Below are 27,208 nucleotides of genomic sequence, written 5' to 3'. Positions count from 1 at the left end.
TCTGGAGCTGAACCCAGGTGCCCCTGGCCCTTTTACCCTGGTATAAATAGTAAGAACCAGACAGCCCATCTTCAGCTATGAGTGCCCCACCTCCCGGCCTTACCCTGGTAGCAGAAACAGGAAATAATGTAGACACTTATACATACTCCCAACAGTGCAAATATGCATCTGACCCTACTCACCGCCACAAGTGTTTGCTTCAAGGGTACATTATATGAAGTAGCTATAATGCATGCTTAAGAATGATGAGTTAGTCTACATCTAAGTGAAACTATCATCAAACTAGTGACGTTCAATAGCAGTTAGGAAAAATACAGACATACTTAAATTGACATCAGGTGGTCTGCCAAAGTATGGCTACATTCCGATCCAACCAGATCTCTTTTTCCACTAGTACCAAGCTACCCTTATCTTCAGCTGCCATCCCAGCCCTGGGAATATCCAACAGGCTATTGATTCAACAACAGCCATGGATGTTCCAAGGGGGGTTAATAATTCCATTCCATTAGCCATGCACTATCTGGGTGACTCACAGCATCAAGTTTAGTTTCCAGATTGTCCTGCCCAAGGGCCACAGCGATGAGCTACAAGGGTTCTTCAGTAGTCTCAGATTATGCAGACACCTCTCCCTGAGATGGCAGCTTCAAGGCACATCTTTTTAACCTGACTTTTTACATTGTTATAGTTTCTATGTTTGTTTTAAAGGTTTGCCGAGTTTTTCTTCAACTGTGGTTTTTGTTTTCTGGACTTTTGGTAAACCACCTCGGTTAGTTTCAGAAAACTGGTATAGAAATACAATCAGTCAATTATTTAATGATACCGATATTTCTGAAAGCAACAGGTGTATTTTAATAGAGCATGTAAAGCAACCCACGCTCGCTACTTACTGAAAACACCCTGGCATTACATTTCCAAAAGAGGCAAATAAACTTAGCAAATCAATTATCTTCCCAGGAAACCCTCAAAATGGTTGCAGCACAAAATGGATACATTATGTTCTACAATTTACTGGAGGTAAGAGTATGTGTGTTAATGTCATTTTATTTCTATACCCCCCAACGGGCAGTTCACAACAATTTCTCAAAAATACAAAAAAGCCTGCCTGGAGAGCTTCAGCTATTGGGAGATATAAAAATGCAATAAGGATATAAATAAATAACCCCTCTAATATTGCATTCAGGTCCACAGTTCATGATAGGTCTCGAGCCTATGGGAAACCTCCAAACTCAGAGGACGACAGACATCGTATACAGAGCAGGGAGAGCGCAGAGCTGAACGTGCCTGGGATGGGGAGGAGAGGGAAGGAAGGGGATGGAGGCCCCTGTATTTTGAATATACGCATCTGAGATGGCTGCAGGCACTATGCAGAGAAGGGCAGCTTATCCTTACTTTTGTATATTCAGTCGTTTTCCCTCTGTAGCTCTCCTTGATGGAAAAAATCAATTCCCCTTTGACTATATTTCAGAGTTCAGGTACCATCAATGTGATTAATGATGCTCTCCATCAACCGATCACCTTATTCTGGCCCACTGACAAAGTCATCAGAGCTCTCCCAAATGACCAACAGGATGCACTATTTAAAATGTCAAACAAGGAAAAGCTGCAGCAGTACTTGAAGTACCACATTATTGGAAGTACTAAGGTGGGAGTTTTCAGTTTAACATTTCTGGTTTACTTGTAAAAAAAAAAGAGAGAGAGAAAGAAAAGAAACAGAAGCACTGGGATTTTCCTATTTTCTAAGTATGAAGTGCCCTCTCTCTCTCTTTCTGTTTTCACTCTCCTTTCCCCACCCCTAGAAACCTTTTCAAGATTCCTTTCCTTGATCTCTTTCGCAGGTTTTCGCTTATGCCCTCCCTAGCTCTGATTCACTGAAGACGCTTCAAGGTTCAGATATCAGTGTGAAATGTGGAAGTGATGACAGCAACATTGTGAGCATCTCACGTCTTTTGCACTAGCTAATCCATGCACGTTTGACCAGCCTATCACAACGATATAAGGACATGACGTAAGAGGAGTCCTGCTGGATCGGTCCAAGGGTCCCTCTTGCCCAGCATTCTCTTCACACAGTGGCCAAGCAGCTGCCCAGGGAAAACCCACAAGCAGGACAGGAGTGCAACATTTATTTATTTATTTATTTATTAAAACATTTTTATGCTGCCCCATTCGCCGAAGCCTCGGGGCGGCTTACAACACTAGATAAAACAATAAGTTAAAATATCCATATAAAATGATCATAATTTAAAACACACATTATAAAATAAGCCGCCCTGGCCAGATAAAATTCAGTTGTATTAGCATTTAAAATGTTGCTTAAATAAAAAGGTCTTTGCCTGGCGCCGAAAAGCAAATAACGACGGCGCCAGGCGGACCTCTCTGGGGAGCGCATTCCATAACTTAGGCGCCACCGCTGAGAAAGCCCTTCTCCGAGTAGCCACCCTCCTAATTTCTCTCACGGAGGGCTCCCGGAGAAGGGCCTCTCCCACCGATCTCAGGGGGCGACTGGGCAAATATGGATGTAAGCGCTCCTTCAGGTAACCAGATAACATGGGCATGCTTCCTCTGATGGTGGAGGTAGTACATAGCAATCAGGACTAGTAGCCATGGATAGCCTTCAACATGGATTTATCCAATTCGCCTGTACAGCCATCCAGACTAGTAACCGTTGCCACACCGTGTGGAAGTGAATTCCATACTTTAACAATGTGAAGAAAGACTTCCTTTTATCTCTCCTGCGTCTCCCACCAACCAGCTTCATGGGATGGCCCTGGGTTTTAGCCTCCTGACAATGCAAGAAAGATGTCTCCTTATCCACCATGCATCACTTTTATCATGTGTCCCCTTACATGAACATAACTTGATATCCCAGAGTCAAATAGAGATGATGAACAGTCTCCTGTGTTACATGCATGCTAACTTTGTTTAGCACAAGGCTAATAGCATTAGCAGGCATGCATGATGAATTTTGGGGAATCCTCTTGCAGCAGCTAATGTTATGGCCATTGTGCTGGAGGTGGCTTACACTAGCAGAGTATCATTTCTGTTAGCATGTGTGTCATGCAGAATCCTGCCCAAGGATCAGTTCACAGCACAGTATCTAAATTCTAAATGTGATGGTAAGAAATAAGAACCAATGCACTCGACTAACTGATTGATTACCATCAAGACATCACAAGTCTTATTTTTGAAACACTGAAGGCTATATAGTGTATATAGTTTTTCCTACGAAGGGAATCTATGTACAGGGATTCCAACCCTCGCAAAGAGTTGGAAGAGAAATTCACATTTTAATGCAGACTTACTTAATTCTCACTTCCCAAACCAATATCCAACTGAAATGCAGCTACTTCTATGTTGGCACTTGCAATGCAGTTCTTCAGTCAATAAATTATTCCAAAATATTTCTGGAAATGTCATACAAAAATAAAGCATTCTACTGGGGAACATTGCTTGCATAAATACATATATAAGGATAACTGTTTACCAACAATTATCTATGAGAACTTTTTAAAAAATCAAAACTGATGCTGAAACAGGAAAAAATGAATATAAGGTTGGAAAAATGACAAACTAAACCAAACTCATATTGACACATTTGCTTATCATTAGTGAAATATGAGAAGATGTTTAAATATGTTATGAGTAATATTAGCTTTAGTTAGATTATACACTGATTTATGTTTTCCAAAAGGTAAACAACCAAGATGACTCCCAGCCATTATCGTTGTGCTTCCTGTTTCACATATTCAGTGAAGGTCTCTTGAAATTGATATAGCTTTATTTTCACCTTCAGGGCGAACTGTTCCTCAATGAAAGGAGGTGTAAAATAATCCAAAGGCAGCTGGAGTTTGATGGTGGCATTGCTTATGGTATTGACTGCATGCTAACAGATCCTGTCCTTGGAGGTCGTTGTGACACATTTATCACTTCTAATATTCCGGTCAGTCCTGCTATGGAATGTTATTTACCCTTTTGAATGTCATACTAATCTAGCACGTCACAGAAGAGTGAGTGTTCCAACAGGAACTCCCGCATATATGGGGAATCTTGCTGTACTTGTAGGACTTCTCTTACTGAAATGGAACTTATGTGGAATTCTAGATCAGAGTCTAGTGATGCAGTCCTCATGCCATTGAGTTCAATTGTATTTAGTCCAATGATGCTCAGTGGATTTACAATGCGATCCCATATATACCTGCCCAGAAATAAATTCCATTGAGTTTAATGGTACTTTTCCCAAGTAAGTGTGGCTAGATTGTAGCATTAATATCCTCCTTATCACTTGGTTTTTCATGTTGCTCATTTAAAATAATGTAATGCATTTGTCATTTTGCCATTCTCTTCAACTATCCTCTCCAACTTGGAGTAAACTACATATGTTTTGAAGACTCAGGTCTCCTCTGTTAATCCATTTTATTGCACATGTGGGATAAAATCCATTTGGGACAGGAAAAAGTCAAACTTGATGGGAACTGAAAAATCCATGTATATTCATTTAAACTATGAATATTCATGGAAAGGTTACTCTAGCTTAATTCAGACAAACATAACGCCAGGTAGGTCCAAACTAGAAATAACATTTGTCTTCTAGTTTACTCGATGGGCTTAAAAAAATATCCATTGACAGCTACCATTGTGACACTGCAGAAGTAAGACACTCTTGAAAAAGGGTAAAAGGTAAAGGTAAAGGCTTCCCCTTGACATTAAGTCCAGTCATGCCTGGCACTAGGAGGCGGTGCTCATCTCCGTTTCCTGGCCGAGGGAGCCAGCGTTTGTCCTCAGCCAGTTTCCGTGGTCCTGTGGCCGGCATGACTAAACACTGAAGTGCACAGAACGCTGTTACCTGCCCACCGAAGTGGTACCTTTTTATCTACTTGCATTTGCATGCTTTTGAGCTGCAAAGTTGGCAGGAGCTGGGACGGAGCAACGGGAGCTCACCCCGTTGTGCAGATTCGAACCGGCGACCTTTCAATCAACCAGCCCAGCAGCACAGCGGTTTAAACCACTGCGCCACCTGCAGTCCCTGAAAAGGGGTATTAGACACTATATAATGATTACTGTTGTCACTGTGCCTTATTCACTAATGTTCTGCTTATTGAGCATGCTTTTAGAGGGATTCTTTATCAGGCAACCGAGCCGGCACACGTGCAAATTATGGCTGTGGGACCTGCAAAGAGCTTAATATGAACCCATCAGATCTGAGACCTGTATCCTGTACGCACAAATACGCACATGTGCTTGCACAGGCAAGCACACAAGCTTTGCTTATGTATGTGCATGTATTTTATATTTGTGAATGAAATCAGGAAGTATATCTGATTTCCTTCAAAATTATGGGAAATGATATTGATGGTGCTCATTCACAATGCTGTATTTTGCATTTGTATTATGATCTTGATAGATTTTTTTTTAAGAATTTATGAAAACTCTTTTGATAAACAAAACTTATTTAAAACATATAACTCTCTTTCTCTTTTACTACAGGGAGACTGCACTGGTTGTTACAGAACTTTGCAGTGTCCTGCTGGAAGTAAAGCAGTGGTAATTATGGCTGTGTTGTTGTTTTCAGTAGCACAGCTTGTATTTTATTGTTATTTTATTTTTAATGTGTTATTTGTTTTTATTGTGTTTTTATCTTGTAATTGAGAGCTGCCTAGAGGTGCTGTGGCACAATTGGGCGACATACAAATGTTTTAAATAAAATAAAGATTGTTAATTTCCTTTTTCATTTTGCTTGCATGTGCTTGGTTTGTCCATCTTCAAATCTGAAACTGTAAGGAAGAGGTGAAGCAATGTACTTACACGCTCAACCACAGGATTCTGAAAGGCTGTCAGAAGGACTGCTCGCTGGTGGTCAGGATACCACAGTGTTGTAAGGGATACTTTGGGAATGAATGCCAAGGTAAGGATTTTGAATTTTAAGCATTTGAGACATTCCCGGGTGGGGATATCAGTATTTCCCTCCATCAGTATATTTAATAATCTCCAAATCCTATATGAAGTATTGTTTTTCCGGTATACATGTTCTATTATCAGCTATTGTAAATCATTTTAGAGGGTTTCCACATTTTTCAAAACAGCTTTAGTAGAGACAACAGTGGACCTAAAGTATCAAGTGATTTGAGGCATTTACTGTGCACTTATTCTGAATTTTATGGGCTCTAACACAATCCTTCCATTTCACTTTTGTGTTTTTTTAAATGGGGAATATACAGTATTATGTTAGAATGGAGAAGGTGTGATTCCTTCCCCGCCTAATATTTATTGCATTTTATATTTAAAACTAATGTTTGAAGGGGACAGGGAGAGGAGAACTTTGGGGGAGCCATTAGAAAGGCCCAGGGCGCCATGCTAGGGATCCCTTGTGCATTCTTACATAGCAAGCTCCCTCTCTGCATGCCAGTCCTTTTGTAGCCAAAACAGCACCGCACAAGAACTCTGTCCATGAAGAAGTTTCCCCCTCTGTGAAGAGATTAAATGCACGCTCTCTTGGTGAATGTGCTCAACAGCTTGTGGTTATGTACATTCATCCTTCCATTCACATGAGTCCCAACTCTAAAGTGGATCTCCTTCTGCAGGCCCTGAGATCCTAGCCCAATCTATATGAGAAAATATCCACCCTGATCTTGCAAGGATCTACTCACTGCCGCATCTGACTTTCCAGGCTGTCCAGGAGGTCCCGAAGCACCATGTAATAACCGTGGTTCCTGTGATGAAGGATATTCTGGCACGGGACAATGTACATGCAATGCTGGTTTCAACGGGACTGCGTGTGAGCTCTGTCTGCCAGGAAGATATGGCGATGATTGCAAAGGTAGGTTCCATGGGGTTGTTGTCCTGTTAAGCCAGGGGTCCTAAAACCGTTTTACCAGGGGACCTGTTGAAAGCGGCCAGTGCTGGGTGCGGGCCAGAAAGGTGGTGCCAGCAGTGTGCATGGGCCGGCGCTGGGGCGCGCAATGAGGCGGGGTGAAGCGAGGCACGGGCGGGTGGGTGAGGCCAAGCGGGGGCGGGCAGGTGCCACGAGGGGGGTGCACAAGGCAGCGGCTTGCTCACTTGGAAATCATTTTCGCCGAGCAAACAAACCACGGGGCAAGGTGGGCAGCGGCGGCGGGAGTGCGCATGGGCACAGGAGCAGCATGGCGGGTTCAAATGGGCATGGTGGGCCAGATCCGGCCCCCTGGCCATAGTTTGAGGACCCATGTATTAAGCAGTGGTACTCCTGTGTCCTCTGGATTGGAATACGAGAACTACTGGGATTTATTGAATCCCTAATATCTTACCAGGGCATGACTGATCCCACAGCAGACTTCTAGCTGAGTTGTGAAGCATCATTCCAGGGCATGTCTGAAAACTTGTGTCCCGAACTGGACAGTACCTGGTAGATGAAAACTCAACTGGCAAGCCTACGTTAGCACCATGAGATCCTCGGCATGGTGCCAGTCCAGCTCAGAGACCCACATATGTGCAAATGTTTGTTTCTTTTAAAATTGGCCACCTAAGGCCAAACTGTGGGGGGAAAGATCTCTGTATAAGACTCCGGAGAGCTAATGCTTCTTGGAATAGACAGTACTGATCCAAATGCACCAATGTTCTGACTCAGAACAAGGTAATTTCATATTCTCATATGCAGAGCAACAGACCACTGCATCATATTGTCCCTGGGCCTTGTTAAGCCTGAGAGATTACGTTAGAGAGCCCTTGCACACACTTTATATTCCAGGGCTTTAGCTGACATTAACTAATGATCAGGAGCAGTTTGCTAACTCTAATCATGTTTGTGATGCTGGGGGTGAACTTTTGAGTTACATAAGACTCTTCCTTTGATCATTCTGCTAATCATCCCATAATGTTTTTGTCTTCAGCCTGCGAATGCACAGAACATGGACAGTGCGATGATGGAATTTCTGCATCAGGGCAGTGCTTCTGCGAAACTGGGTGGACTGGACAACTCTGTGAAACCAAACTCGGTCTGGCTATTTAACAGTAGGGACAAGTTGTAGCCTGCAAGGAAGAGTTACCTTGCTATAATTTTTATGGCACTGTTGGCTGGTTAAATGATCTGTCTCCATCTGTAGTTTTCTTGCTTATAACTGGCTGACTTATAGCAATCCATGTTTTTCTCCTGCTCTTGATCACACTGTGAGACAAATAGAAAGTCAGAAAGATTTCCTACCGATTTCCATGTGCCTTAATTTTTGGTAAATATCCTTAAGCCAAAATCTGTAGTCAACATTTAATTAAAGCAAATAACCTCTCCTTACCAACATCTTGGGGCATAGCTACACTAGGAATCGTTATTAGTTTTAATGCCCCCTCTCAGTGGGTTGCTGTAAGGACAACATAAGGAAACAAATTATTCGTAAAACAAATAAGCAAACAAAAACGGTCATATAACTAGTAAATGGCAAAAGTATTATAAAAGCATGACTCTTACTTTTTCACTCATCATCAGAACACTCAAAACCAGAGAAGTTTGATTTTAAATTTGAGATTTTAAAGGACTAGCAAAAAGGTTTCATTTAACTGATTCCACTTCCACACGTGCTGTATTTGGGGCGTCCAGCCAAGGCACCTTGTTTTAAATTGAAAGATATTCAGGAAGAAGCAAATCCATTGGTGTTACAGATACTAAATGTTTTATTAACTTGATAGAATATGGATGCAGGTTATCAAGAAATAAGCAAAGCCAGGCTTTCACATATGTCGCTTTGGATCACAGGCTTTCTTGGGCGATGGACGTTCCTCCAGTGATGCTGAATTGCCTAGACACTCATGCACTCCTGGTCCAAAGTGGAAAGCCAATTATATATAGCTGTGTTATGGATTTTATAAATCCTCTCTGCCTTTTAGAAAGTGCTCAAAGCTAGTGACTGGAGGAACAGGGACAAAAGGAAGGGAGGTGGAGATGATGCAGCTGCCCTTGCAAATCTTTATCTAAGGAATGCAGATCACGGTGCCTTGAACTTGTTTCCCTGTTGAGGCTTTTGCCGGAAACTAGGGTTTATCAGTGAAGTGAAAGCTGAGCTATGTAGACCTGAAAGCTATGTAGTCTAAGCATTTCACTCCAGAGCTCTCTACTAGTCAGTGTGCATAGTTCATATTAATTCCTTGTTACAGTGTCTTCCAGTCTAAACCAATACAAGGTCCTTCACAACTTTAGAAATCTTGCCTCTATTTCTCTGTCCATTTCTTTTGATGAAACTGTATGGGTACTATCTCATTGCATCCCAGCACTAATTCCAATGATAGAAACTTAGAAACAGAGCAAGTCAGAAGGGGCCTTCCGGGCCATCTCGTCTGACCTCCTGCTCCAGCCAGCTCCACTCATGACATGCCTACCTTGTGCAAGTCCAGCCTGTCCTTGAGCAATGTTGCACTCACGGAAGTCAGTGCTTGTGCCAAGTAGCTGGCAGTTGCTAGGTCTCTGGAAACAGGTGGCAATTGGGTGCTGCCGAATTCTGCCAGCAAATGGCTGCTCTCCCCTGATTGATCCTGGAAGGGCAATGGCACTAGTACTGGGGTGCAACTGGACCCTGCCCAGTAACAGCTCCACCCAATGCACCTGGGAAAGAGCACTGCGGGCAGGGGCAGCTACCGCCGGCCCACTATGTACCACTATGCACTCTACCCTTATGCATCTGGTCATGCTGGGCAGATGTGCTATGTTGTTACAGTAGCAGAGTGGCTATTGACCATGTATGTGATCCAGCAGCAACTGTAAACTCCGACTATAAGGCTGGTATGTTGCACCACAAATACAAGTCAAAGCTACATTGACGTCTGGGCTTGGATCCAGATTCAGCCATATTTAAGCATAGACTTATAGGAATCACTGGGACTTGAGACAACTATTCGTAAATCAAGTCCCAATATTTCATTGGGTCTGCTTGAAATATGACTAAATCAGGACCCAAGAAGTTTATTGTTCTACCATAACCAGATATAACCATGCAAAAAAAAGAGTAAAAGAAGGAGAGCAGCACCAGTTTTTTGCTGGTGTATTTGAGTTTATTTGTTTATTTCTTTATTTATTTATTTATTTAAAACATTTCTATGCCGCCCCCATCGCAGCAAAGCCTCAGGGCAGCTCACAACAAAAACAAAAACAAACAAAATCATATAAAAATTTATACACTAAAAATATTAAAACCCGGTGCATCTAGGCTTAAAAATTTTTAAAAATCCTCCATAATAAATTAACACTTAAAATAAGTTTTAAATAAAAAGGTCTTAGCCTGGCGCCAAAAAACAAATAATGACGGCGCCAGGCGGACCTCTCTGGGGAGCGCATTCCATAGGTGGGGCGCCACTGCAGAGAAAGCCCTCCTCCGGGTACTCACCCTCCTAATATTATTATTTTCATTATTTATTTTCATTAGATTTATTGCTCAGGGATGTTATACTTTTAGTTTTCTATTTAGAAGTGTGGTGTGACAGTTACGGTGTTGGAATCTGGGAGATACCAGTTTCTAGTCCCCACTCTGTCATGGAGCTCACTGGATTACCTTGGGCCTGTCACAGATTCTCAGCCCAACCTCCCTCACAGGGTTGTTGTTGTGGGGATAAAATGGAGCGAAGTAAGTAGGCTTGTGTTCCTTGCGAGAAGGAAATTTTTATTTATTTAATTTGTTTAGTCTTGATCATGAGAAAAGCTTAACTTTACATGATGCATTTATTCATTCATTCATTCATTCATTCATTCATTCATTTATTCCACAGCTGTGTCTCCAGTGTGCACACCTAGCTGTTCCATTAATGCTGTGTGCCAAGAACAGAATACCTGCCAGTGCAAGCCATATTATACCGGAGATGGGATCACATGTACAGGTAAAGTTACCTTAGTACATTGGAAAAAATGAAGTGCCAGCACAATTCACAGAATGTTTTTTGGTCCTGATTTTTAAACATGTACTCTATTGCTCACAGCTCAGCTACTTCTCAGTACTTCCTATGAGGCATGATAAAATACTGATGTATTTGGATATGTGCCATACAAATATTAGTGAAGTTATCAATAATGTGATGCCAGTAATGTTATGAAGAGGGATGGATCCAGTCTGTTCAAAAAAGACTGTTCATTTCACACTTTTAATGAATTATTCACTGTCCTTCCCAGAGTTTATTGTACACTTAATACAATAAACTCTATATGTTACATCATCCCTTACCTTATTAGTTTATGGGTTCTTTAGACAAGATTATGATCTTCCAGTTTCACTTCTGTTTTTTTAGATCACTTTCCAGTGAGGAAACAGGCAAGGAAAATGGTGTATTATTTGTGAAAGCAAATCCAAATAAAATTTCCTACTCGTGCAGTTGTAATAGTCTGCTATAGCACCATGTCACGTAGAAGTTACGTAGCAGAAAAGAGCAGGAAAAGAAAGCCCCTTCAGATGGAGTTCAGACCTTGACTCTGCAACAAAAGTGAAAACAGAGACAGTAGAAAAAAACTCAGTGAGTTTGCAGCCTGAGTTTCCTAATCTGATCTCCAGTGTCAGATCTGACAGCTTTAATTCTATCTGGCAACACAAGAGGCTGGAAAGGGGGAGATCTTTCCAGCAGAACTTCATGACAAAAACTTTCAGTTGCTTCCAACATTGGGCCTTGTGATATTTGAAGAGTTTCCTTTCCTTTTGTTGTTGTCGTCACTGCAAGCTTTGATGGGATAATTCACCCAGCAAATTGAGCCAAGCCCTGATGTCCATTTTAGCTCTGACTTTTCCATCACAACCTTTAGCTTCAAGAGCTGTATGATTACTAAAGCTCTCCCCATTCCAGAGGAGGGGAATCTCCAAATCCAGAGGGCAGTAAAGGGTTAGGGTTTCCCCTTTGTTGTGTGTAACTCCCCTTTGTTGAGGGAAGACCCTTATCTGAAATGACAGGTAAACCAAGCTTCTGTTCTCCCTTCAAGGAAGGAAAATCCAGGCATTTACACCTAAAATGAAGGGTACACTGACCATTTGTTTCTCCCTCTAATGAAAGAAAATCCAGGCATTTGCTCTTGGGATTGCAGGCATAATTTCTGTCTTCTTCATGCCTGTGGTTTTTGTGGACTGAAATATCCATAACAATTTGTAATCCTATAACTATGTCTCAGATTGCATTTGTATGTTACATTTATACTTCAAAATGCAAGGCTTTCCTGTGAAGGACAGATGGATGATGAGCATAATTTCTTTGTGGGATTTTGGTTCTTTTTTCACTTTCCAGCTGAGAACCTTTGTAAGAAAGCCAATGGTGGCTGCCATAAGAATGCAAAATGTGTCCAAACTGATGTGAAAGTCAATTGCACGTGTCAGAAAGGATACCAAGGAGATGGCTACGCCTGCACTGCCATCAACCCTTGCACAGATGGGGTCAATGGTGGATGTGATGAGCATGCCCTTTGCACAATGACTGGGCCTGTAAGTGTTACGGTTGTTTACTCCATCGGAAAGGCCATTGTTCCCACCCGCATCAAACCACTTGTTCACAAGGCATATCTCTACCTACCCAGGGAAGTAGAAAAGCACTGCATCCCCCGTCTTCTTAGCCATTTGGGCAACACAACCTATATTTTATTTATACACAACATTTTTACTCTACCTTTTGGCCCGCTGGGTCCCTCAGGTGACTTACAGGTTTAACATTTAAAAAAATGCAAACCCGAAAGCACTGTTTGGTGCCGACCTCTCTTCTCTAGCAGTCTTCTCAAGCCCAGAAGGATAGCAGTGGGGCTGCAGGTGACCTTTCCTGGCAGGGGGAAGAGAAAGCAGAGCAGCAGGCACAGTGCAAGCTCCCTTGCTGCCAGTAGCAGGGCAACTGGCAGCCCGCCTGGCCACTGCACGGCCCTCCCTGCTCCCCTGCCACAGCAGCACAACCCTCCTTCCCTGCCTCCACAGCCCAGCCCGGCCCAGAGGGGCCCCTGCCTTGCCTTTGCTCCTGCACAGGGCTTCTCTGGGCTGGGACCAGCAGCCACAGGGAGGGTGCTTGGTATGGAAGCAGGAGGGAGAGGCCTGCATGCCAGCCAGCAGGGAATGATCTCGAAGGCACTAAGAGATCCGCAGCATCTCACTCGGCCAAGGACATTCGCAGCGTTCCCCAGTCTGTGGCCATCCAAATGTGTTGGGTTACAATTCCTATCATTCCAAGCCTGCATGGGAGGTGCAGTTCAACACATCTGCAGGGCACCAGGTTGGGGTTCGGGCTATAGAACATTGTTCACGTCTCTCCTACCTACTTTCCGCACTGTTCTCTAGACGACGTGTGCAAATATGTGGTGGCAGAGACAACGTGATCCGCCCACATGTGCTCACCATCTTCTTAAATTGACCAAAGGACTTTCATCATAAAGATGCTGGAGCACATGAATAAACGGTGTAGAGTCTGTTTCTTCATCACGTGTAACACATTTATGTACATCCCCACACCTCATATTTCATCTGTCCACCAATATTTGTACAGGTGGGACAAGCTCATTCCGCAGCTTCGGTTCTTGCCACTGCTCCTGCTGGCGGCTTGAGCAAGATGTTGCTGCTCATCCAGCCAGCAAGACCCAAAGCAGGAGAAGAAGCTTCTAGTGGATAAAAAACACACCTCTTACAGTCATATTGTTAAGGCTTTCCAGTAATCATAAAGGCTAGAAATGTATGTTCCCTTTTAAATGAAAGATCTTCCCAGTTCCATTGAAGTGCAATTCAATATCTTCATGCTTTTAAAAAAACTTGTGATATTTAGTTACACTGAAAAATTCCCTTCCAGGATAAGCGTAAGTGTGAGTGCAAAGATAACTACATTGGTGATGGTGTTATTTGTGAAGTCAAACAGCTACCAATGGATAGATGTCTGCAGAACAATGGGCAGTGCCATGCTGATGCCATCTGTACAGATCTCCATTACCAGGGTCAGTGTCAGTATTCCAGAAATAGGCGCATTGTCATGGTGATTTTTAATATACATTGCTGCTGTTATATGCTGTCAAATTGCCTCTGATTTATGGCAACCCTATGAATGAAAGCCCTCCAAAATGTCCAGTCGATGACAGCCCTGCTCAGCTCTTGTAACTCAAGGCTGCAGCTTCCTTTATGGAGTCCATCCATCTCTCATCTGGTCATCTTCTTCTGCCTTCTGCTTCCCCTAACATGATTGTCTTCTCCAGTGAGTCTGGCCTTCTCATGCTGTGCCCAGAGTATGACAGCCTCGGTTTCACCATTTTTGCTTCTTCCAGGGCATGAAGTGGGAAAATTGATTATAAAGCCGCACAGAGGAAATCTTGATTTTGCATTTTCTTGATTTACTAAAGAATTTCACTTGTTTAAAACCCTTTTTAACTTACATTCTTCCATTTTTTTAATACTTTGTATTAGAAACCCCTCAACATTTTCCCCTCTTTCTTCCTTCAGACTCTACTGTTGGAGTTTTTCATGTCCGCTCTCCAAAGGGACAGTACAAGCTGACTTACAACGATGCAAATAAAACCTGTGCGGATCAAGGAGCGACCATAGCGACTTACAATCAGCTCTTATATGCCCAGATGGTAACAGGGCTCCTTTCCCCTCGTGCAGAAGGCAGTCCATGTATTGCAGTTAATATTATGCATAACCAGGAGTCTAAATTTAGCTCTTTGAGAAGTGCCATTAAGAATGCAACTTGTTTGATCTGGAAAAATGCCATTTCTAGTAAAACATGTATTCAGATGTAATATATGTCCCTTGATGGTTGCTACAACCTTTTGTAAAGGTTCTGGGAACTGCTCCTACACACTCAGCTGTCTATTTTGGCATCTCCATTTGAATATCCCATGATGCACTTTCACTGATCCAGACCAGCACAGAAATCATTAGGACCCACAGAATTAGTTCCTTAACCTTTTCAGATGGACAAGCAAATGAGTCTGGGTCATTCTGCAGGTGGATGTGGCAACCTTTTCTTCTTAATCCAAGGTGGCCACCATCATAGTGCAAGGAACGAGCTCTTCTTCCATACTTGGCAAATATCCCTTTACTTTACAAACAAGGTGGAGTTATGCAGAGTTGCCTCTAAGTCTGTCTATCAAGTTTGCCTTTGGGCTCCTTCTTTCCAGCTCATGCTGAAAGGACACCCACAGGATTCTAGACACATCATAGGGCCCTGTGCTGGATAGCAAGCCCCTTCCTGCACTGGCGCAGTGACATCTGGAACCAGGCAACCACTTCTATGATGGTGCCATGGTGCATGCTGTGCTGGAACTGTCTCCCAGGGTACCAGTTGCAGTTTTATCCCGGCATTGTGAAGATTTAAGCCCACACTGGCCCTTGTTCATCGGTGTTGGAATGCCAGGTTATCTGATCAGGCCGGGCAAGACAGATCTAGTGAAAGGGCAATGCTTCGCTTAAGGAAGAGGCCCTTCAGTTCTGTTAGCCTACACTCCCATCAGCCCTAGTTAACATAGTCAACATGAGAAACGTGGGAGATGTAAATGAAACAATTCGCAGAACTGACTTCGCCCTTTAAGACTCCAGAACAAGACCTGATGGGGGTTTGCACAATATATGTGCCTGCCTGCTGCCATACTCAGGTAAAACCCCTTGTTGCTCTGGCTAAACACACAACCTATTCGCCTTTGTTTCATGATTGGATTGTCTCTGTACTAATGACAGGCGAAGTTCCATCTCTGTGCGGCTGGCTGGCTGGAGACTGGAAGAGTAGCATATCCAACAGCTTTTTCTGCCCCAAAATGTGGCGGCGGAGTTGTTGGGATTATTGACTATGGGATCCGAGTCAACCTGAGTGAGACCTGGGATGTCTTCTGTTACAGAGTCAAAGGTAAAAGTGTCTTGTTCTAGTCTTGTTTGACAAAACCACGCAGCATTTCCCAAAGACCTTGGGCAAACTCGGGTTGTCGTCCTACGACTCATGTTTTACTGCTTTTAAAGTTTTTATGTAATGCTGCCCAGGTTTTATCATTTAAATTGTTGTGCACCATCTTAAAGGCTTTCTAGTAAATAAAGTGGTATATGAACATCAAAAATAGGATTCTGTCTTGGCAGCAGACCAAGGCTTGCTCTAGAAAGTTTTTAAGCCTGCAGTTAATGGCAGATGTTTTTACTTAACACATTTTAACATTATTTCAACTTTTTATTATATAAAAAAAATAAAAATCAGGATGGGCAGTTAGCCTGGTGGAGACCAGGAGTCTCAGGTAGTGGTGGGGGGACGGCTGTCACTAAGCTATGAGCAGGTCAAGCAGGCCCTCCTTATTTTTGAAACAACTTTTCATGTTTGTTGTTGCAGATACTTATGTAAATATGGCCGTGCCTCCTCGATTTGCTCTCTGAAATACTTTTTGCTTGGTGTTTTGCAGATGTCAGCTGCACCTGTAAAACTGGTTATGTGGGTGATGGATTTACATGTAGTGGAAACCTGCTTCAAGTCCTCATGTCTTTCCCAACTTTTTCAAACTTTGTCTTGGTAGGTAGCAGAAACAAACCCTTTTTTCTGCAGGAGTGAAACAAAAATACTTTAAAATTTCATAGGTGAAACCAACTTTTTTTTCTTCATTTTGAACTGTGTTCACACTCTGTGTTCATTACTAGTAGCTTCAAGCAACACATAGAATATTAGCCAGTGTATTAATAAACCTTAAGCAGGTAACCCACTTCAGCCACCTGGAGTTGATCTACCACCATCGTCTCAAGCACTGTATCCCAAAGAGGGTTGTTAGTTATGTGTGATAGTCCTTGCAATCTCCTAGGAAGGAAGCAGGTGCCTTAATAATCTATCTCCAGATATCTCAGGTGTTTCAAATTTGTGGAGTGCTGTTAATGAGGTAGGAGAAGACCTTATATGAGCATCAGCGATTGAAGGGGGTTCTCTTGGAGAATACAAGACTGATGTTGGTAGCCTTTCCAGTTTCTACCCACTCTTGATCCCAGTGGAACAAAAAGCATAGTTTTACATCAGGGATGGGGACAAGGTCCACAGCTTGGGAGTGCTCCTCGATCCAGAGCTTTCGCTGGAAGCTCAAGTAAGAGCGGTGGCAAGGAGTGCTTTCTTTCAGCTTTGGCTGATTCACCAGCTGTGTCCCTACCTGGAGAATGACTGCCTGGAGACAGTGACTCACGCATTGGTAACTTCCCGACTAGACTTCTGTAACATGCTCTATGTGGGGCTGCCCTTGAAGACGGTCTGGATACTTCAATTGGTGCAAAACAGAGCTGCCAGGTTGCTGACGGGGACTGGGCGTTGTGCTCACATAACTCCAGTCCTCAGTCAGCTTCACTGGCTCCCCATTGAAGTCCGGGCCCAATTCAAGGTGCTGGTTATCACCTATAAAGCCCTTAACGGCTTGGGTCCTGGTTACCTAAAGGAGTGCTTACGTCCATATGTGCCCTCCGGCCCCTTGAGATCGGCAGCAGAGGCCTTTCTCCAGGAGCCCTCCATGAAGGACATTAGGAGAGTGAGTACTCAGAGGAGGGCTTTCTCTGTGGTGGCGCCCAACCTATGGAATGCGCTTCCCAGAGAGGTCCGCCTGGCACCGTCATTATTTGCTTTTCGGCGCCAAGCCAAGACCTTTTTATTTAAACGGCATTTTAATTGTTAATTTTATTGATTTTAACAACTTTGGCCAGGATGTCTCCAACTGCATTTTATTATATTAATGATATTTATTTATTTGTAAGTCTCCTGGAGACTTAGGCGAATGGGGAGGCATATAAGTCCGCTAAATAAATAAATAAATAATAAACTTGTGGCCTTTCCAGTGTTGGACCCCAAGCAACATCAGCCTTAGTCAGCAAGTCTGGTGACATAGAAATAACAGGCACTGTAGTACAACAACATCTGAAGGGCCATAGGTTTCCACAGCAAGTTGGCATCATTCCCCCATCTGCTCTGGAGAAAGGCAGCAAGATTCAGACCATGCTCTGCAGAGCAAAAGCAATCAGGTTGACCACACTTGCTCAAATATAGCATCCGTATTTGCCCTCCTGCCCCTTGAGATCGGCAGCAGAGGCCCTTCTCCAGGAGCCCTCCATGAAGGACATTAGGAGGGTGAGTACCCGGAGGAGGGCCTTCTCTGCAGTGGTGCCCCACTTATGGAAAGCGCTCCCCAGAGAGGTCCGCCTGGCACCTTCGTTATTTGTTTTTTGGTGCCAGGCCAAGACCTTTTTATTTAAACGATATTTTAATAATTGATTTTATTTATTGGTTTTAAAATATTGAGCCAGGATGCTTCCAGATTTTATATGTATGTATTTCTTTATGATGTTGGAAGCCGTCCTGAGGCTTATGCGAATGGGACGCCATACAAAAATTCCAAATAAATAAATAAGGGATTCACAAACACCATGGGTAATTTGGCCCTTAGAAATTCAACAACATTCTCACGCCCATTTGTGGCCCGCTTCCAGTTATCCACCTTGACTCTCATTTTTAATCCTTCTGATGAAAAGAATGACAAGGTATTTTGTGTATGATGAAATCCACTACTGAACACAAGCTGTCCACTCCTTCCAGAGCCCTCATTTTCTTTTGGGATTAATATCACATTTGCTCAGATGGTTACATGTGTAAAAGAAGTTTTACTTAATTGAACATATAGATCATTGTATACATTTGCTGGACAACTATAAAAAATAATCCAAATAGGTCTTCTCACCACTGTCAATTCTGTCTTCTCAGGAGATCCAGAAATATTCAAATGCCTCAAGAAATGGTCAAGAGTTCCTGAAATACCTCAAAAATTTGTCCACTAATGCAACACTCTTTGTACCAAACAATGATGGGCTGATGGCAAATGAAGTAAGGAAATAATTTAATGTTTTTTCCTGCCAGCATCAGGAGTTTGCCACCACAGGGCAAAGGATGTGATCCTACTGGTTGAGCCCTTGATGTTCCTAAGTCCCCAGACTCAGGTTTATGACTATCCACTGCAGATCAGGAGTGGTGCTCTGCAGTCAGCTAGAAAACAATGTTTGGTCACCTAGGGAGGGAAGGAGACAACCTGTACCATCAGGATATCTTGTGCCCAGGTGACCCCAATCTCTTTCCCCTCCAAAAGAGCTCCCCCCCCCCCGACATTCAATGGTAGAGTTCTTTCTGGGCCAGCTGTGATGGGGAGGGCGATCAGCTACATGGATTCTCAGTTACAAGGCTGGATCGCTTTTCTGACTCACTTCTGGAAACTGAAAGAATTGTATGCCCCCCTCGAATTCCAGGGGCCATAAGATCATTCTCCAATCCAGGAAAATGATTTTAATCCTCTGCTCCCAACTCTTTGACCCACAGTTCACAAAATTGTCCCAGGTATCACTCAGCCAGTGCTGTTTTCATCTGCACCACAGATGAGTGTAGCCATGATCCTGGGGAGGCATATTTCGGAGGGATGGTTCTATAGCCATAGATCATGCTATTCAGAGACCCTCTTCTGGAGACTTCACCCATGAGTGTGATGGAACGATCTAGGAATGACATGCAGGTTTTAAGAATAGGAACTCCCGAGCAGGCTTTCGTTTTATATAGTGTAGGGGATGAGATTGCTTAAGGTTTCTTAAGATTTACCAGCAACATGCTTGCTGTCAGCCCCTGTTTGGCATTTTGGAAGTGTGACTTTGTTTTAATTCATCTTATTTTAATACACAAAATTAAACAAAAGAAAGGAACAAAGTCATCTGACAACAGAAAGATTTCTATCTGCTGTATTATGTTGCCAATTATTGCTCTGATAAATAAGTTGTACTGCATACAAACGGAATGATTTTATCATCTGCTGATTTCCTATTTTTTATATATACATTCAGTTAGATTATCCATTTCTTCTATTTCCAAGAATTTAAATTTACCATTCACACAACGTAACTGCATACACCTTTCTGGTCTTCATCCTGGATTATCCTAGTTGCCAGTAACAAGCTTATCATTAATGTCTTTTTAAGATTTGTTATGGCAAAATCAATTACATTAAAAGGAAGCAATAAAGGAGACAACTGGACATTAAAAGCCATTGCAAGAAACTATACTCACCAGCACACAATATTTTGTGAAATGACATGACTATGCCTTGTTTTCTGTCCTCAGACACTTTCAGGAAGAGATATTGAGTATCATTTATCCCATGTGGGTACATCATATTATCAAGATTTGACTAATGGTACTACCCTTCCAACCAGAATAGGGAAAATGCTGCTAATTACTCACAATGAAAACCAGGACCAACCTAATTTTTCAGATAAAAAGGTAGGTGATGTGTAGACCAAACTGCACGTCCATGGGCATATTCCCGGTTCATTCATTTTCCCAAGGCTGGCATTCAGTTGTCAAAGCATAGGCGCCCTCCCTTCTGAACAGGTAACTGCTACGGTGGATAGGCTGCCCTAGATGAATGCCTGCTCCCATACCTTCAGACATGGAAGAGTGGAGATCAGCTGAAATGGACTTCACAGGAGCAGATGCTGATCTTGAGCAGCTGTTTTAGCCTAGCTGTCATCTGCATCTTCTATGCACTGAGGACTGTTAGTGGCAGAGCTAGGGAGTTACCAGAGATGGAGAGCTAAGGGGTCACCATTTGCTCCTACTTCCCTTGCAATGTCTAAGTAAGAACATTGGCAAGGCTATGCTGGATCGGACCAAGCGTCCACATGGTCCAATATTCTGTCCATACAGTGACCCACCAGCTGCCTGTGGGAAACTCACAGCTAGTAAGTCCACCTGCCCATGTTCCCAAGCAACTACTTTCCTTCAGTGTGGTTTACCTGATACTGAAGGTAGCATATAATCACTGATAGCCTTATACTCACAAATTCATCTAAGCCCATTTTAAATTGCTGCCCGTCACTACATGATGCAGTAGCAAATTCCATAGTTTGCTTATGCACCGTGCAAAGGAATGCTTCCTTTTATCTCAGAATCTCCCACCATTCACTCTCTTGGGATGACTCCATATTCTAATACTAGGAGAGAAGAAGAAATAAAATCTTGATCCCTTTTTCCAACATGCTTAAGGACCTGGGGAGGAATCTAGGATCTGGAATGTTATCCATGTGGTTGGATGAGTGATACGTGCCAATTATGGTGCCCCCCCCCCCCCATCACAGGAGAGTTTGGAGTGACTGGGCACCTACCAGAGGCCGTAATGCTCGGAAGGGTCCTTTGCTGAAGCATTCCTTCAGAACAATGCCGTGACACTGCTCCTACTTGTTGCCACTCATCAGTTCCCTCAGACCCTCCTTGCTACAAGACAGGTGTTACCTGCAGGTGGCACTTACTAGGGGAACCACATCAGCCATGACGCCTTGCTCTGAGGAAGGACCCATGCAGCACGGGAAGCACCTGTGCTTGGTACACCCAGCAGGGGCAGCGGCAAAGAGGGGTGTGATCCAGTGCCGCTCCCAATCTGCTGCCTGAGCCACGTAGGACCAGCTGCCCACAGCACGAGTAGCATCATTGCCAGCAAGATTCATCTGCAGGGAGGAGAGTGTGTGGTGCTTGACTGACAGCTACGGCAAGCAGCCACACCTGCAGCCTGGAGGGCAGGGCCCACCTGTGGCACCAGTCCAAGAGCCCTTTACAACCAGGAGCCAGCATGGGCTCCTAATAACATAATACCCTTTTGGCAATTGGGCAGTATGAAAATGAAGAGGTTCTTTGCATTGTATTAAGAAGATTGCTTTGACTGCTATTGATCTGGCCATTCCTTTGCTATCCACTAGAAGCAGAGTAATATTCCAATTATATTGTTTCACGTGGGAATGTATATAAAATCAATTAGATCATGGTGACCTCTTTCTTCAGTAGAATCCAGTTTACAGTAAATGTCCTGAAAGTTCACACACATTCTGTAGAACTACGGAGCTATGTCTTCATACCTTTAACTTGACTAAATGTACACTTTACAAGCAGCAGCTGCACAGTTCTTTACAAATCTAGTAATTACTCATTCACCATATCTGGACTGAGCAGGTAAAATAGCATAAAGTTATGGAAAGAATGTAACAATAGCTGAACAGTTGATAGCATCTGTTCAAAACTAATAGGTATCTGAAAGCAGTTTTCTTGTAGCAGAGGCTACATTCCTGTCGCAGCCGGCTACTTCCAGCTCCACCAAGCAGGGAAGAGCTGAATTCCCTGCTTGGTGATGTCCAACGGCACAAAAAGGGTGAACTCCGTGGCCACGAGAAGAATCATATGAGCAGGATCTAAGTGCTGAAAAATAAATTCCAGCTCTGTTCCAGGGAGTAACATAGGAAGGTCAGATAAGGTGTGTGTCTGGTTTTCCTTTGTAGATGGGAACAAAATATGTGGATGGAAGAACAATCCTTGAGTGGGACATAGTTGCTTCCAATGGGGTCATCCATGTCATTGCAGAACCGCTGAAGGCTCCCCCTCTACCCTCTGTAAGTCGAGTGCATGCAAGATTTACCACTGTTGTGTTTGGGGGTTTGTTGTTGTTTTCCTCACTTGCTGAAAATGATAGACAAGTAATTCTGCTGAGTTTGCCTAAGGGGCTCTATGAGTCAAGGGTGCAGAAATGTTTTCAGTCCAAGGGCCAAATTCCATTTTGGAGATAATCTTGGGAGCCATATTCCAGCAATGAGTGGGACCAAAGGCAATGAGCCAAAATGCAAAATAAACCCAGCATATTTTAGCTTAAAGTTCTTATTGCCAGTAACCTCAGGAGAGGTATTTTTGCATGGCATGGGGGAGCAGAAATTACACAAAATCTTGCATACCATCCAATGAGTGGTGGGTGAAAGAAAGGGACTAGTGTCAGAGGAAAGGGCACATGGCCTTCTGGGGGTCCCCAGAGAGTCAAATTTGGTATCCTGGCCTGAGCTTTTGCATCCATGATGTACCATCTTCTCCTCCAAAATGAGCAGACAGAAAAACTGCTTTTCCAATTTGCAACAGAAACTGGATTTGCACTGCGGTGTTCACTTAGCCATCATGTCAGTAACACTCACACGCCAGTGTCCCTCCTTTTTAAGCACTAACTGGCTGGCCTTAGTGTCAGTCATGAAGTTGCTTTCCACTCTTCTTAGAACAGATATTTCAGTGTAAAACTACAGAAGAGAAAGCATCCAACAGACCTCATTTTTCAAAAGCACATGCCTTCCTCGTCCCCTAAAACCATGAACATACACACTTTTCTAGCATGAGCACAGCTTGGAGATGTGCAAGCTTTTTCAAACAATGCATTTCCTTTCATATTTAGGATTGCAAACAAAACGCGTTCTGATGGTTTTTGGACTGAAACAGGGCTCTGCTTCATCCATAAGGTGGTGTGGGGAGGAGCCCGTGCCTGGAGCAAAAGGAAAAGCAGGCAGGGGGAGCCCATGCCCATTTTATGCATGCCTGTATGCACCTAAAGCTATCTGCTGAAATGGCCTGCTTGCATTTTCAGGATGGAAAGGCCATGTTCACTTGGTTGGGCTCCATAACCAGTTCACCTCTCCATATGAATCTCAGTCTAGACATGGTTGAGAATATTATTCCTGTTATGTGTGCAAACTTGTCCCTTTTGCAACCCTAAAAACAAACATGGGAGAATAATTTTGGGGAAAAGTTCAGAATTTCCTCAGTGCACAAGCATGTATTTCTGAAAATGTGCAATCCCCCCCAACCTCCCCAGCCACATTTTTAAGATTTAACCTGTGAAGGAAAGTGTGCTTTTGGATGCATGCTTGGCACTGTGTATTTTTTCATGTTAAAAATGCACTCTTTTTATTTTCTAAAAGATATTCATAATCAGGAGTAAGAATGAGGTGAGACAAGCATTAAGGAGGACAATAGAGAGTGCGGATAAATAAGATTGAAATTTGCTTGCTCTCACTTCTCTAGCCTTGAGCTTTTTTCTAAGAAAAAAATGAACAGTTGAACTGTGCAGTTATGTGGCTTTTTGTTGTTCTTTGGTTTTTTGTGTCTCTGCCGTCCAGACTTTTTTAGTAATGGGATGGCATAGAAAAACTTTAAATAAAATGAATATTTAATATGGCTTTTAATATGTCCCATGTCATCCAGCCTAACACATTTAACTAAAATAACTCAAACTACTTGCTCCTGTTTCTTTGTGGTGTGGGGCACAATGTTTAAGAGACAGACTCATACCACTTAGATGTTATTGGGTTCCATCTCCCAGTAGCCAGTGGATGAGAATGATGGGAGTTGCAATCCTACATTTTCTGGTTCCTCACCCCTGTGTCAGAGGGTTCCCTATCCCAAACCCCTTGGTGTCCAGAGCAAGTATATAAGCTAGGCACTCATAGAACACTGCCTTGCCCTGAATCAGGGCATGGGTCCACTGCGGCCAGCATTGTCTCCTTGAACTGGCCAAAGCTCTCCAAGCTTCCATGCAGGCAACTTTCCCAGCTCAAATTCCTGAAATGCAAGACGAACACCAACCAATTTCTTCTGGAATTTGTTGGAAGAGAATTAAACTCTGTTTCCTGACATACTCATTTGTCTCAACTGTCTACACTCAGGCTTCTCTACATCCTGGAGTTGGAACAGGAATATTCTTCGTGGTCCTTCTGGTCATTGGAATTGCTGCTCTCGCTGGGTATTCATACTTCCGATTTAAGCAGGGAACCATTCCCTTCCAGCATTTTGAGGTAGGAAATGTTCTGATTGCTGGAAACGCTGCTGCTTCGATCATGCAAGAAAATCAGGGTCAGATACGATGTAACTGGGTAGTCCTCTTTACATATAGATCATAGAATGGAGGGACTGATTCTTTACAAATGATACTTGAAAAGGAGCATGTGAGTAGAAACAGAGCAACCTGCCCTCCCCTCTCTGGCCTCTCTGTGTGCTTTGCTCTGAGCAGTCTTCCCCTAATATAGCTGTCTGACATAAGAGCCAAGCTGGGAGGCAGCTGATTAAAGCAATGCAGTGTCATGTAAAGAAACAACCCATCTCTGCTTTATATAACTAACTGAAGTCCCACTAATTTCAGTTGGTTTACTCCATGCACGACTAAGTCTGGAACCAATCTTAAAATTGGAAACCACTGATTTTGAATTAGGTTTCCAGTTCTAGTTTGAAAAGCAAACTAGAACTTGTAGTTAGCAATGGTAGCTATACATTGCCATGTTGCCCAAAATTTGGCAAACGCAAACCAGGAAGAGAAGGAATAGTACTGGAATATGATCCTGTAGCCCATTCATAACTTCTGAATCCTTTGCAATAAATCTATGAACCATTAATTCCTTTTTTTTTTCTTTTCTTAAAAAGGAGAAAGATGACATTGATGTTACAATGGACAAGGCACAGTCCTCAAACATCGCAAACCCAAACTACGAAAGCTCAGGAACTATGCCATCAGATCCCCCTTACGATCCATTTTCTGTAAGTTCTTGTTTTGAGTGGTTTACCTTTTAAATAAGTCAGAAGCCTGAATGTGTATCTTTCACTTTTAAGAAAATATTGCATGTAATCAGTTGTAGAACTTGTTTAGGATACAACTTGAAGATGGACATAATTTCAGAATTTATTGCTAGGACTATCAATTAAGCTATTTCATGAGGCACAGCGGTAAATTTTGAAGTGTAGAGACTCATCATTAAACTCCCCGTAACCATATCCCCAAGATAAGTCCTAAAATGCAGGCACCTGTACAGATTCTTAGGGACAGTGATGGTGAGATGGAATCTCCCTATTGAAAGCCCATAATTCATCTCATTGATTGCTGTTTTCAGGGCATCTTATTTGATTTATATACCTTTTTTAAGAACTCAGAACAGCTTATATCACTTGCTTCCTCCTCCTGCTCTCCATCTTATCCCCACAACAACCCTGTGAGGTAGGTTGGGCTGAGAGTCTGTGACTGGCCCCAAGTCACCCAGTTGGATCCATGGCTGAAGAGGGACTTAAACCCAGATCACCTGAATCCCAGTACCATGCACTTCACTGCTACACCGACTTGCACATAGATGAGAGCTTCTTGATGGATTCTTAACATTGTTTTGAAATTTATAATATAAAGTGCTTTGAATACTGAAAAGCTCTGTAGAAACACTAAACTGTATTTTACAGACTTCCGATGACCAGCAGCTAGTGCACAGCAGCCCTCGAGAAGCATTCTGAGGCCAGCATCTGTTTTGCAGCTGGAATGTAATACGGAGATAAGCCATTTTCAGAAGATGCGCTTAAAGTCAAAATTTCCTGTAACGTTGAAGGTTGCTTGGCTTGGCTCCCTTACAATCCTGTTTACCACTTTATTGTACAGTTTTTGCTTTCCCAAGTTCAAATTGTACTCATGTCGCTGTTGCGGGTTTCCTGTTGGAGTCACTGTGGAAGAAGAATGCTGCACTGGAGAGCTGATTCACGTGCCACTGTTCTGCTTTCTTACCTCCGATTTGAGGGTAGGGGTGGGGAGATTTCTTTCTCAAGTTCTTATATGTTGCAGAAAAAGCTGATGTTAAACACTTTTAATACAATACTGCTTAATATAAAATGAGTACAGAAGTATTGATTGGCTTGCTGCAGGTTTGGCATTGCTGGTGTCCTGCAAAAGTGCCTTCTCTTTTGAAACACCCAAGATCCCAGGACTTGAGGAGCATCTGGAAAATATTTTACCCAGTATCTTGCATTTATCTATTTGCAAGACTGCACAATGGTAGATTTGAAGTGAGGAATTCACATGGTCCTAGCAAAGTAAATCCAAAGCTTTAACTACAGTCACTGCTGCTAAGAAATCAGCCGTGCATTCTATTGGGCATTAAATGAACTCATGCTAGGCTAAGAAGCTTTCTTTTAAAGCTTTAAGGTGTTCCAAAATCTGTTATGATCAAGCTAACAATCCCTTGGGGCTAGCTCATAAAAGCAGTACTAGGGAAGTACAACACTGTGGAAGAAAAATGTAAATTGGTTTTCCAAATAAATAGCTCCAATCCAGCACTCAGATTATTTGGAGTTTTCCTCTTTTAGGGCACAACCCTACAGCAGATAGGTAGTGGCTGGCTGGTCGTCCATCAGAAAAGGTGGAGTCCCTACCACAACAAAGGTCACAGCAGGGACTGCACCTTCGGAGGGTTGTTCAGTTGTTCTGCAATGGCCAAGGTCCCAAAAAACAAGAGTTTTTTCAGGACAGGTACTGAGCCAGGTGAGGCACCGCCAGCTTCTGCCAGATCCAGCAGGGTTTCAGCCTCTCCTCTTCATAAAGAGCAGGACAGCCAAAATCAACTAAATGTTTTTGAAGTGGAGGAGAGCACAGAGTAAACCCACACATCTGTGCTCAGTTGCCTGTCCGTAACTTTTC

General features: G+C 43.0%; 1 protein-coding gene across 1 annotated transcript in view; it reads left to right on the top strand.

The window, feature by feature from the left end:
• The window catches only part of STAB2 (stabilin 2), a 90,192-nt gene extending 63,785 nt beyond the window's left edge, over positions 1 to 26,407 (top strand). Inside the window, exons 50-69 of the mRNA XM_044441068.1 lie at positions 955 to 1,014; positions 1,466 to 1,642; positions 1,836 to 1,928; positions 3,791 to 3,937; positions 5,482 to 5,538; positions 5,776 to 5,899; positions 6,662 to 6,811; positions 7,860 to 7,964; positions 10,717 to 10,824; positions 12,208 to 12,401; positions 13,738 to 13,879; positions 14,379 to 14,512; positions 15,615 to 15,780; positions 16,319 to 16,425; positions 18,637 to 18,756; positions 20,032 to 20,190; positions 22,236 to 22,346; positions 24,432 to 24,560; positions 25,183 to 25,296; positions 25,984 to 26,407. Of these exons, the coding sequence (XP_044297003.1) occupies positions 955 to 1,014; positions 1,466 to 1,642; positions 1,836 to 1,928; positions 3,791 to 3,937; positions 5,482 to 5,538; positions 5,776 to 5,899; positions 6,662 to 6,811; positions 7,860 to 7,964; positions 10,717 to 10,824; positions 12,208 to 12,401; positions 13,738 to 13,879; positions 14,379 to 14,512; positions 15,615 to 15,780; positions 16,319 to 16,425; positions 18,637 to 18,756; positions 20,032 to 20,190; positions 22,236 to 22,346; positions 24,432 to 24,560; positions 25,183 to 25,296; positions 25,984 to 26,034 (2,448 nt within the window). The 3' untranslated portion in view covers positions 26,035 to 26,407. The remainder of the gene's footprint in view (positions 1 to 954; positions 1,015 to 1,465; positions 1,643 to 1,835; positions 1,929 to 3,790; positions 3,938 to 5,481; positions 5,539 to 5,775; positions 5,900 to 6,661; positions 6,812 to 7,859; positions 7,965 to 10,716; positions 10,825 to 12,207; positions 12,402 to 13,737; positions 13,880 to 14,378; positions 14,513 to 15,614; positions 15,781 to 16,318; positions 16,426 to 18,636; positions 18,757 to 20,031; positions 20,191 to 22,235; positions 22,347 to 24,431; positions 24,561 to 25,182; positions 25,297 to 25,983) is intronic.
• The last annotated feature ends 801 nt before the right edge of the window (positions 26,408 to 27,208 follow it).

The sequence above is a fragment of the Varanus komodoensis genome, unplaced genomic scaffold (genome assembly GCF_004798865.1).
Source record: "Varanus komodoensis strain SLA01 unplaced genomic scaffold, ASM479886v1 scaffold39, whole genome shotgun sequence".
NCBI lineage: Eukaryota > Metazoa > Chordata > Lepidosauria > Squamata > Varanidae > Varanus > Varanus komodoensis.
The sequence above is the reverse complement of the archived record's forward strand: the minus strand, read 5'-3'. Positions and strand labels throughout refer to the sequence as shown.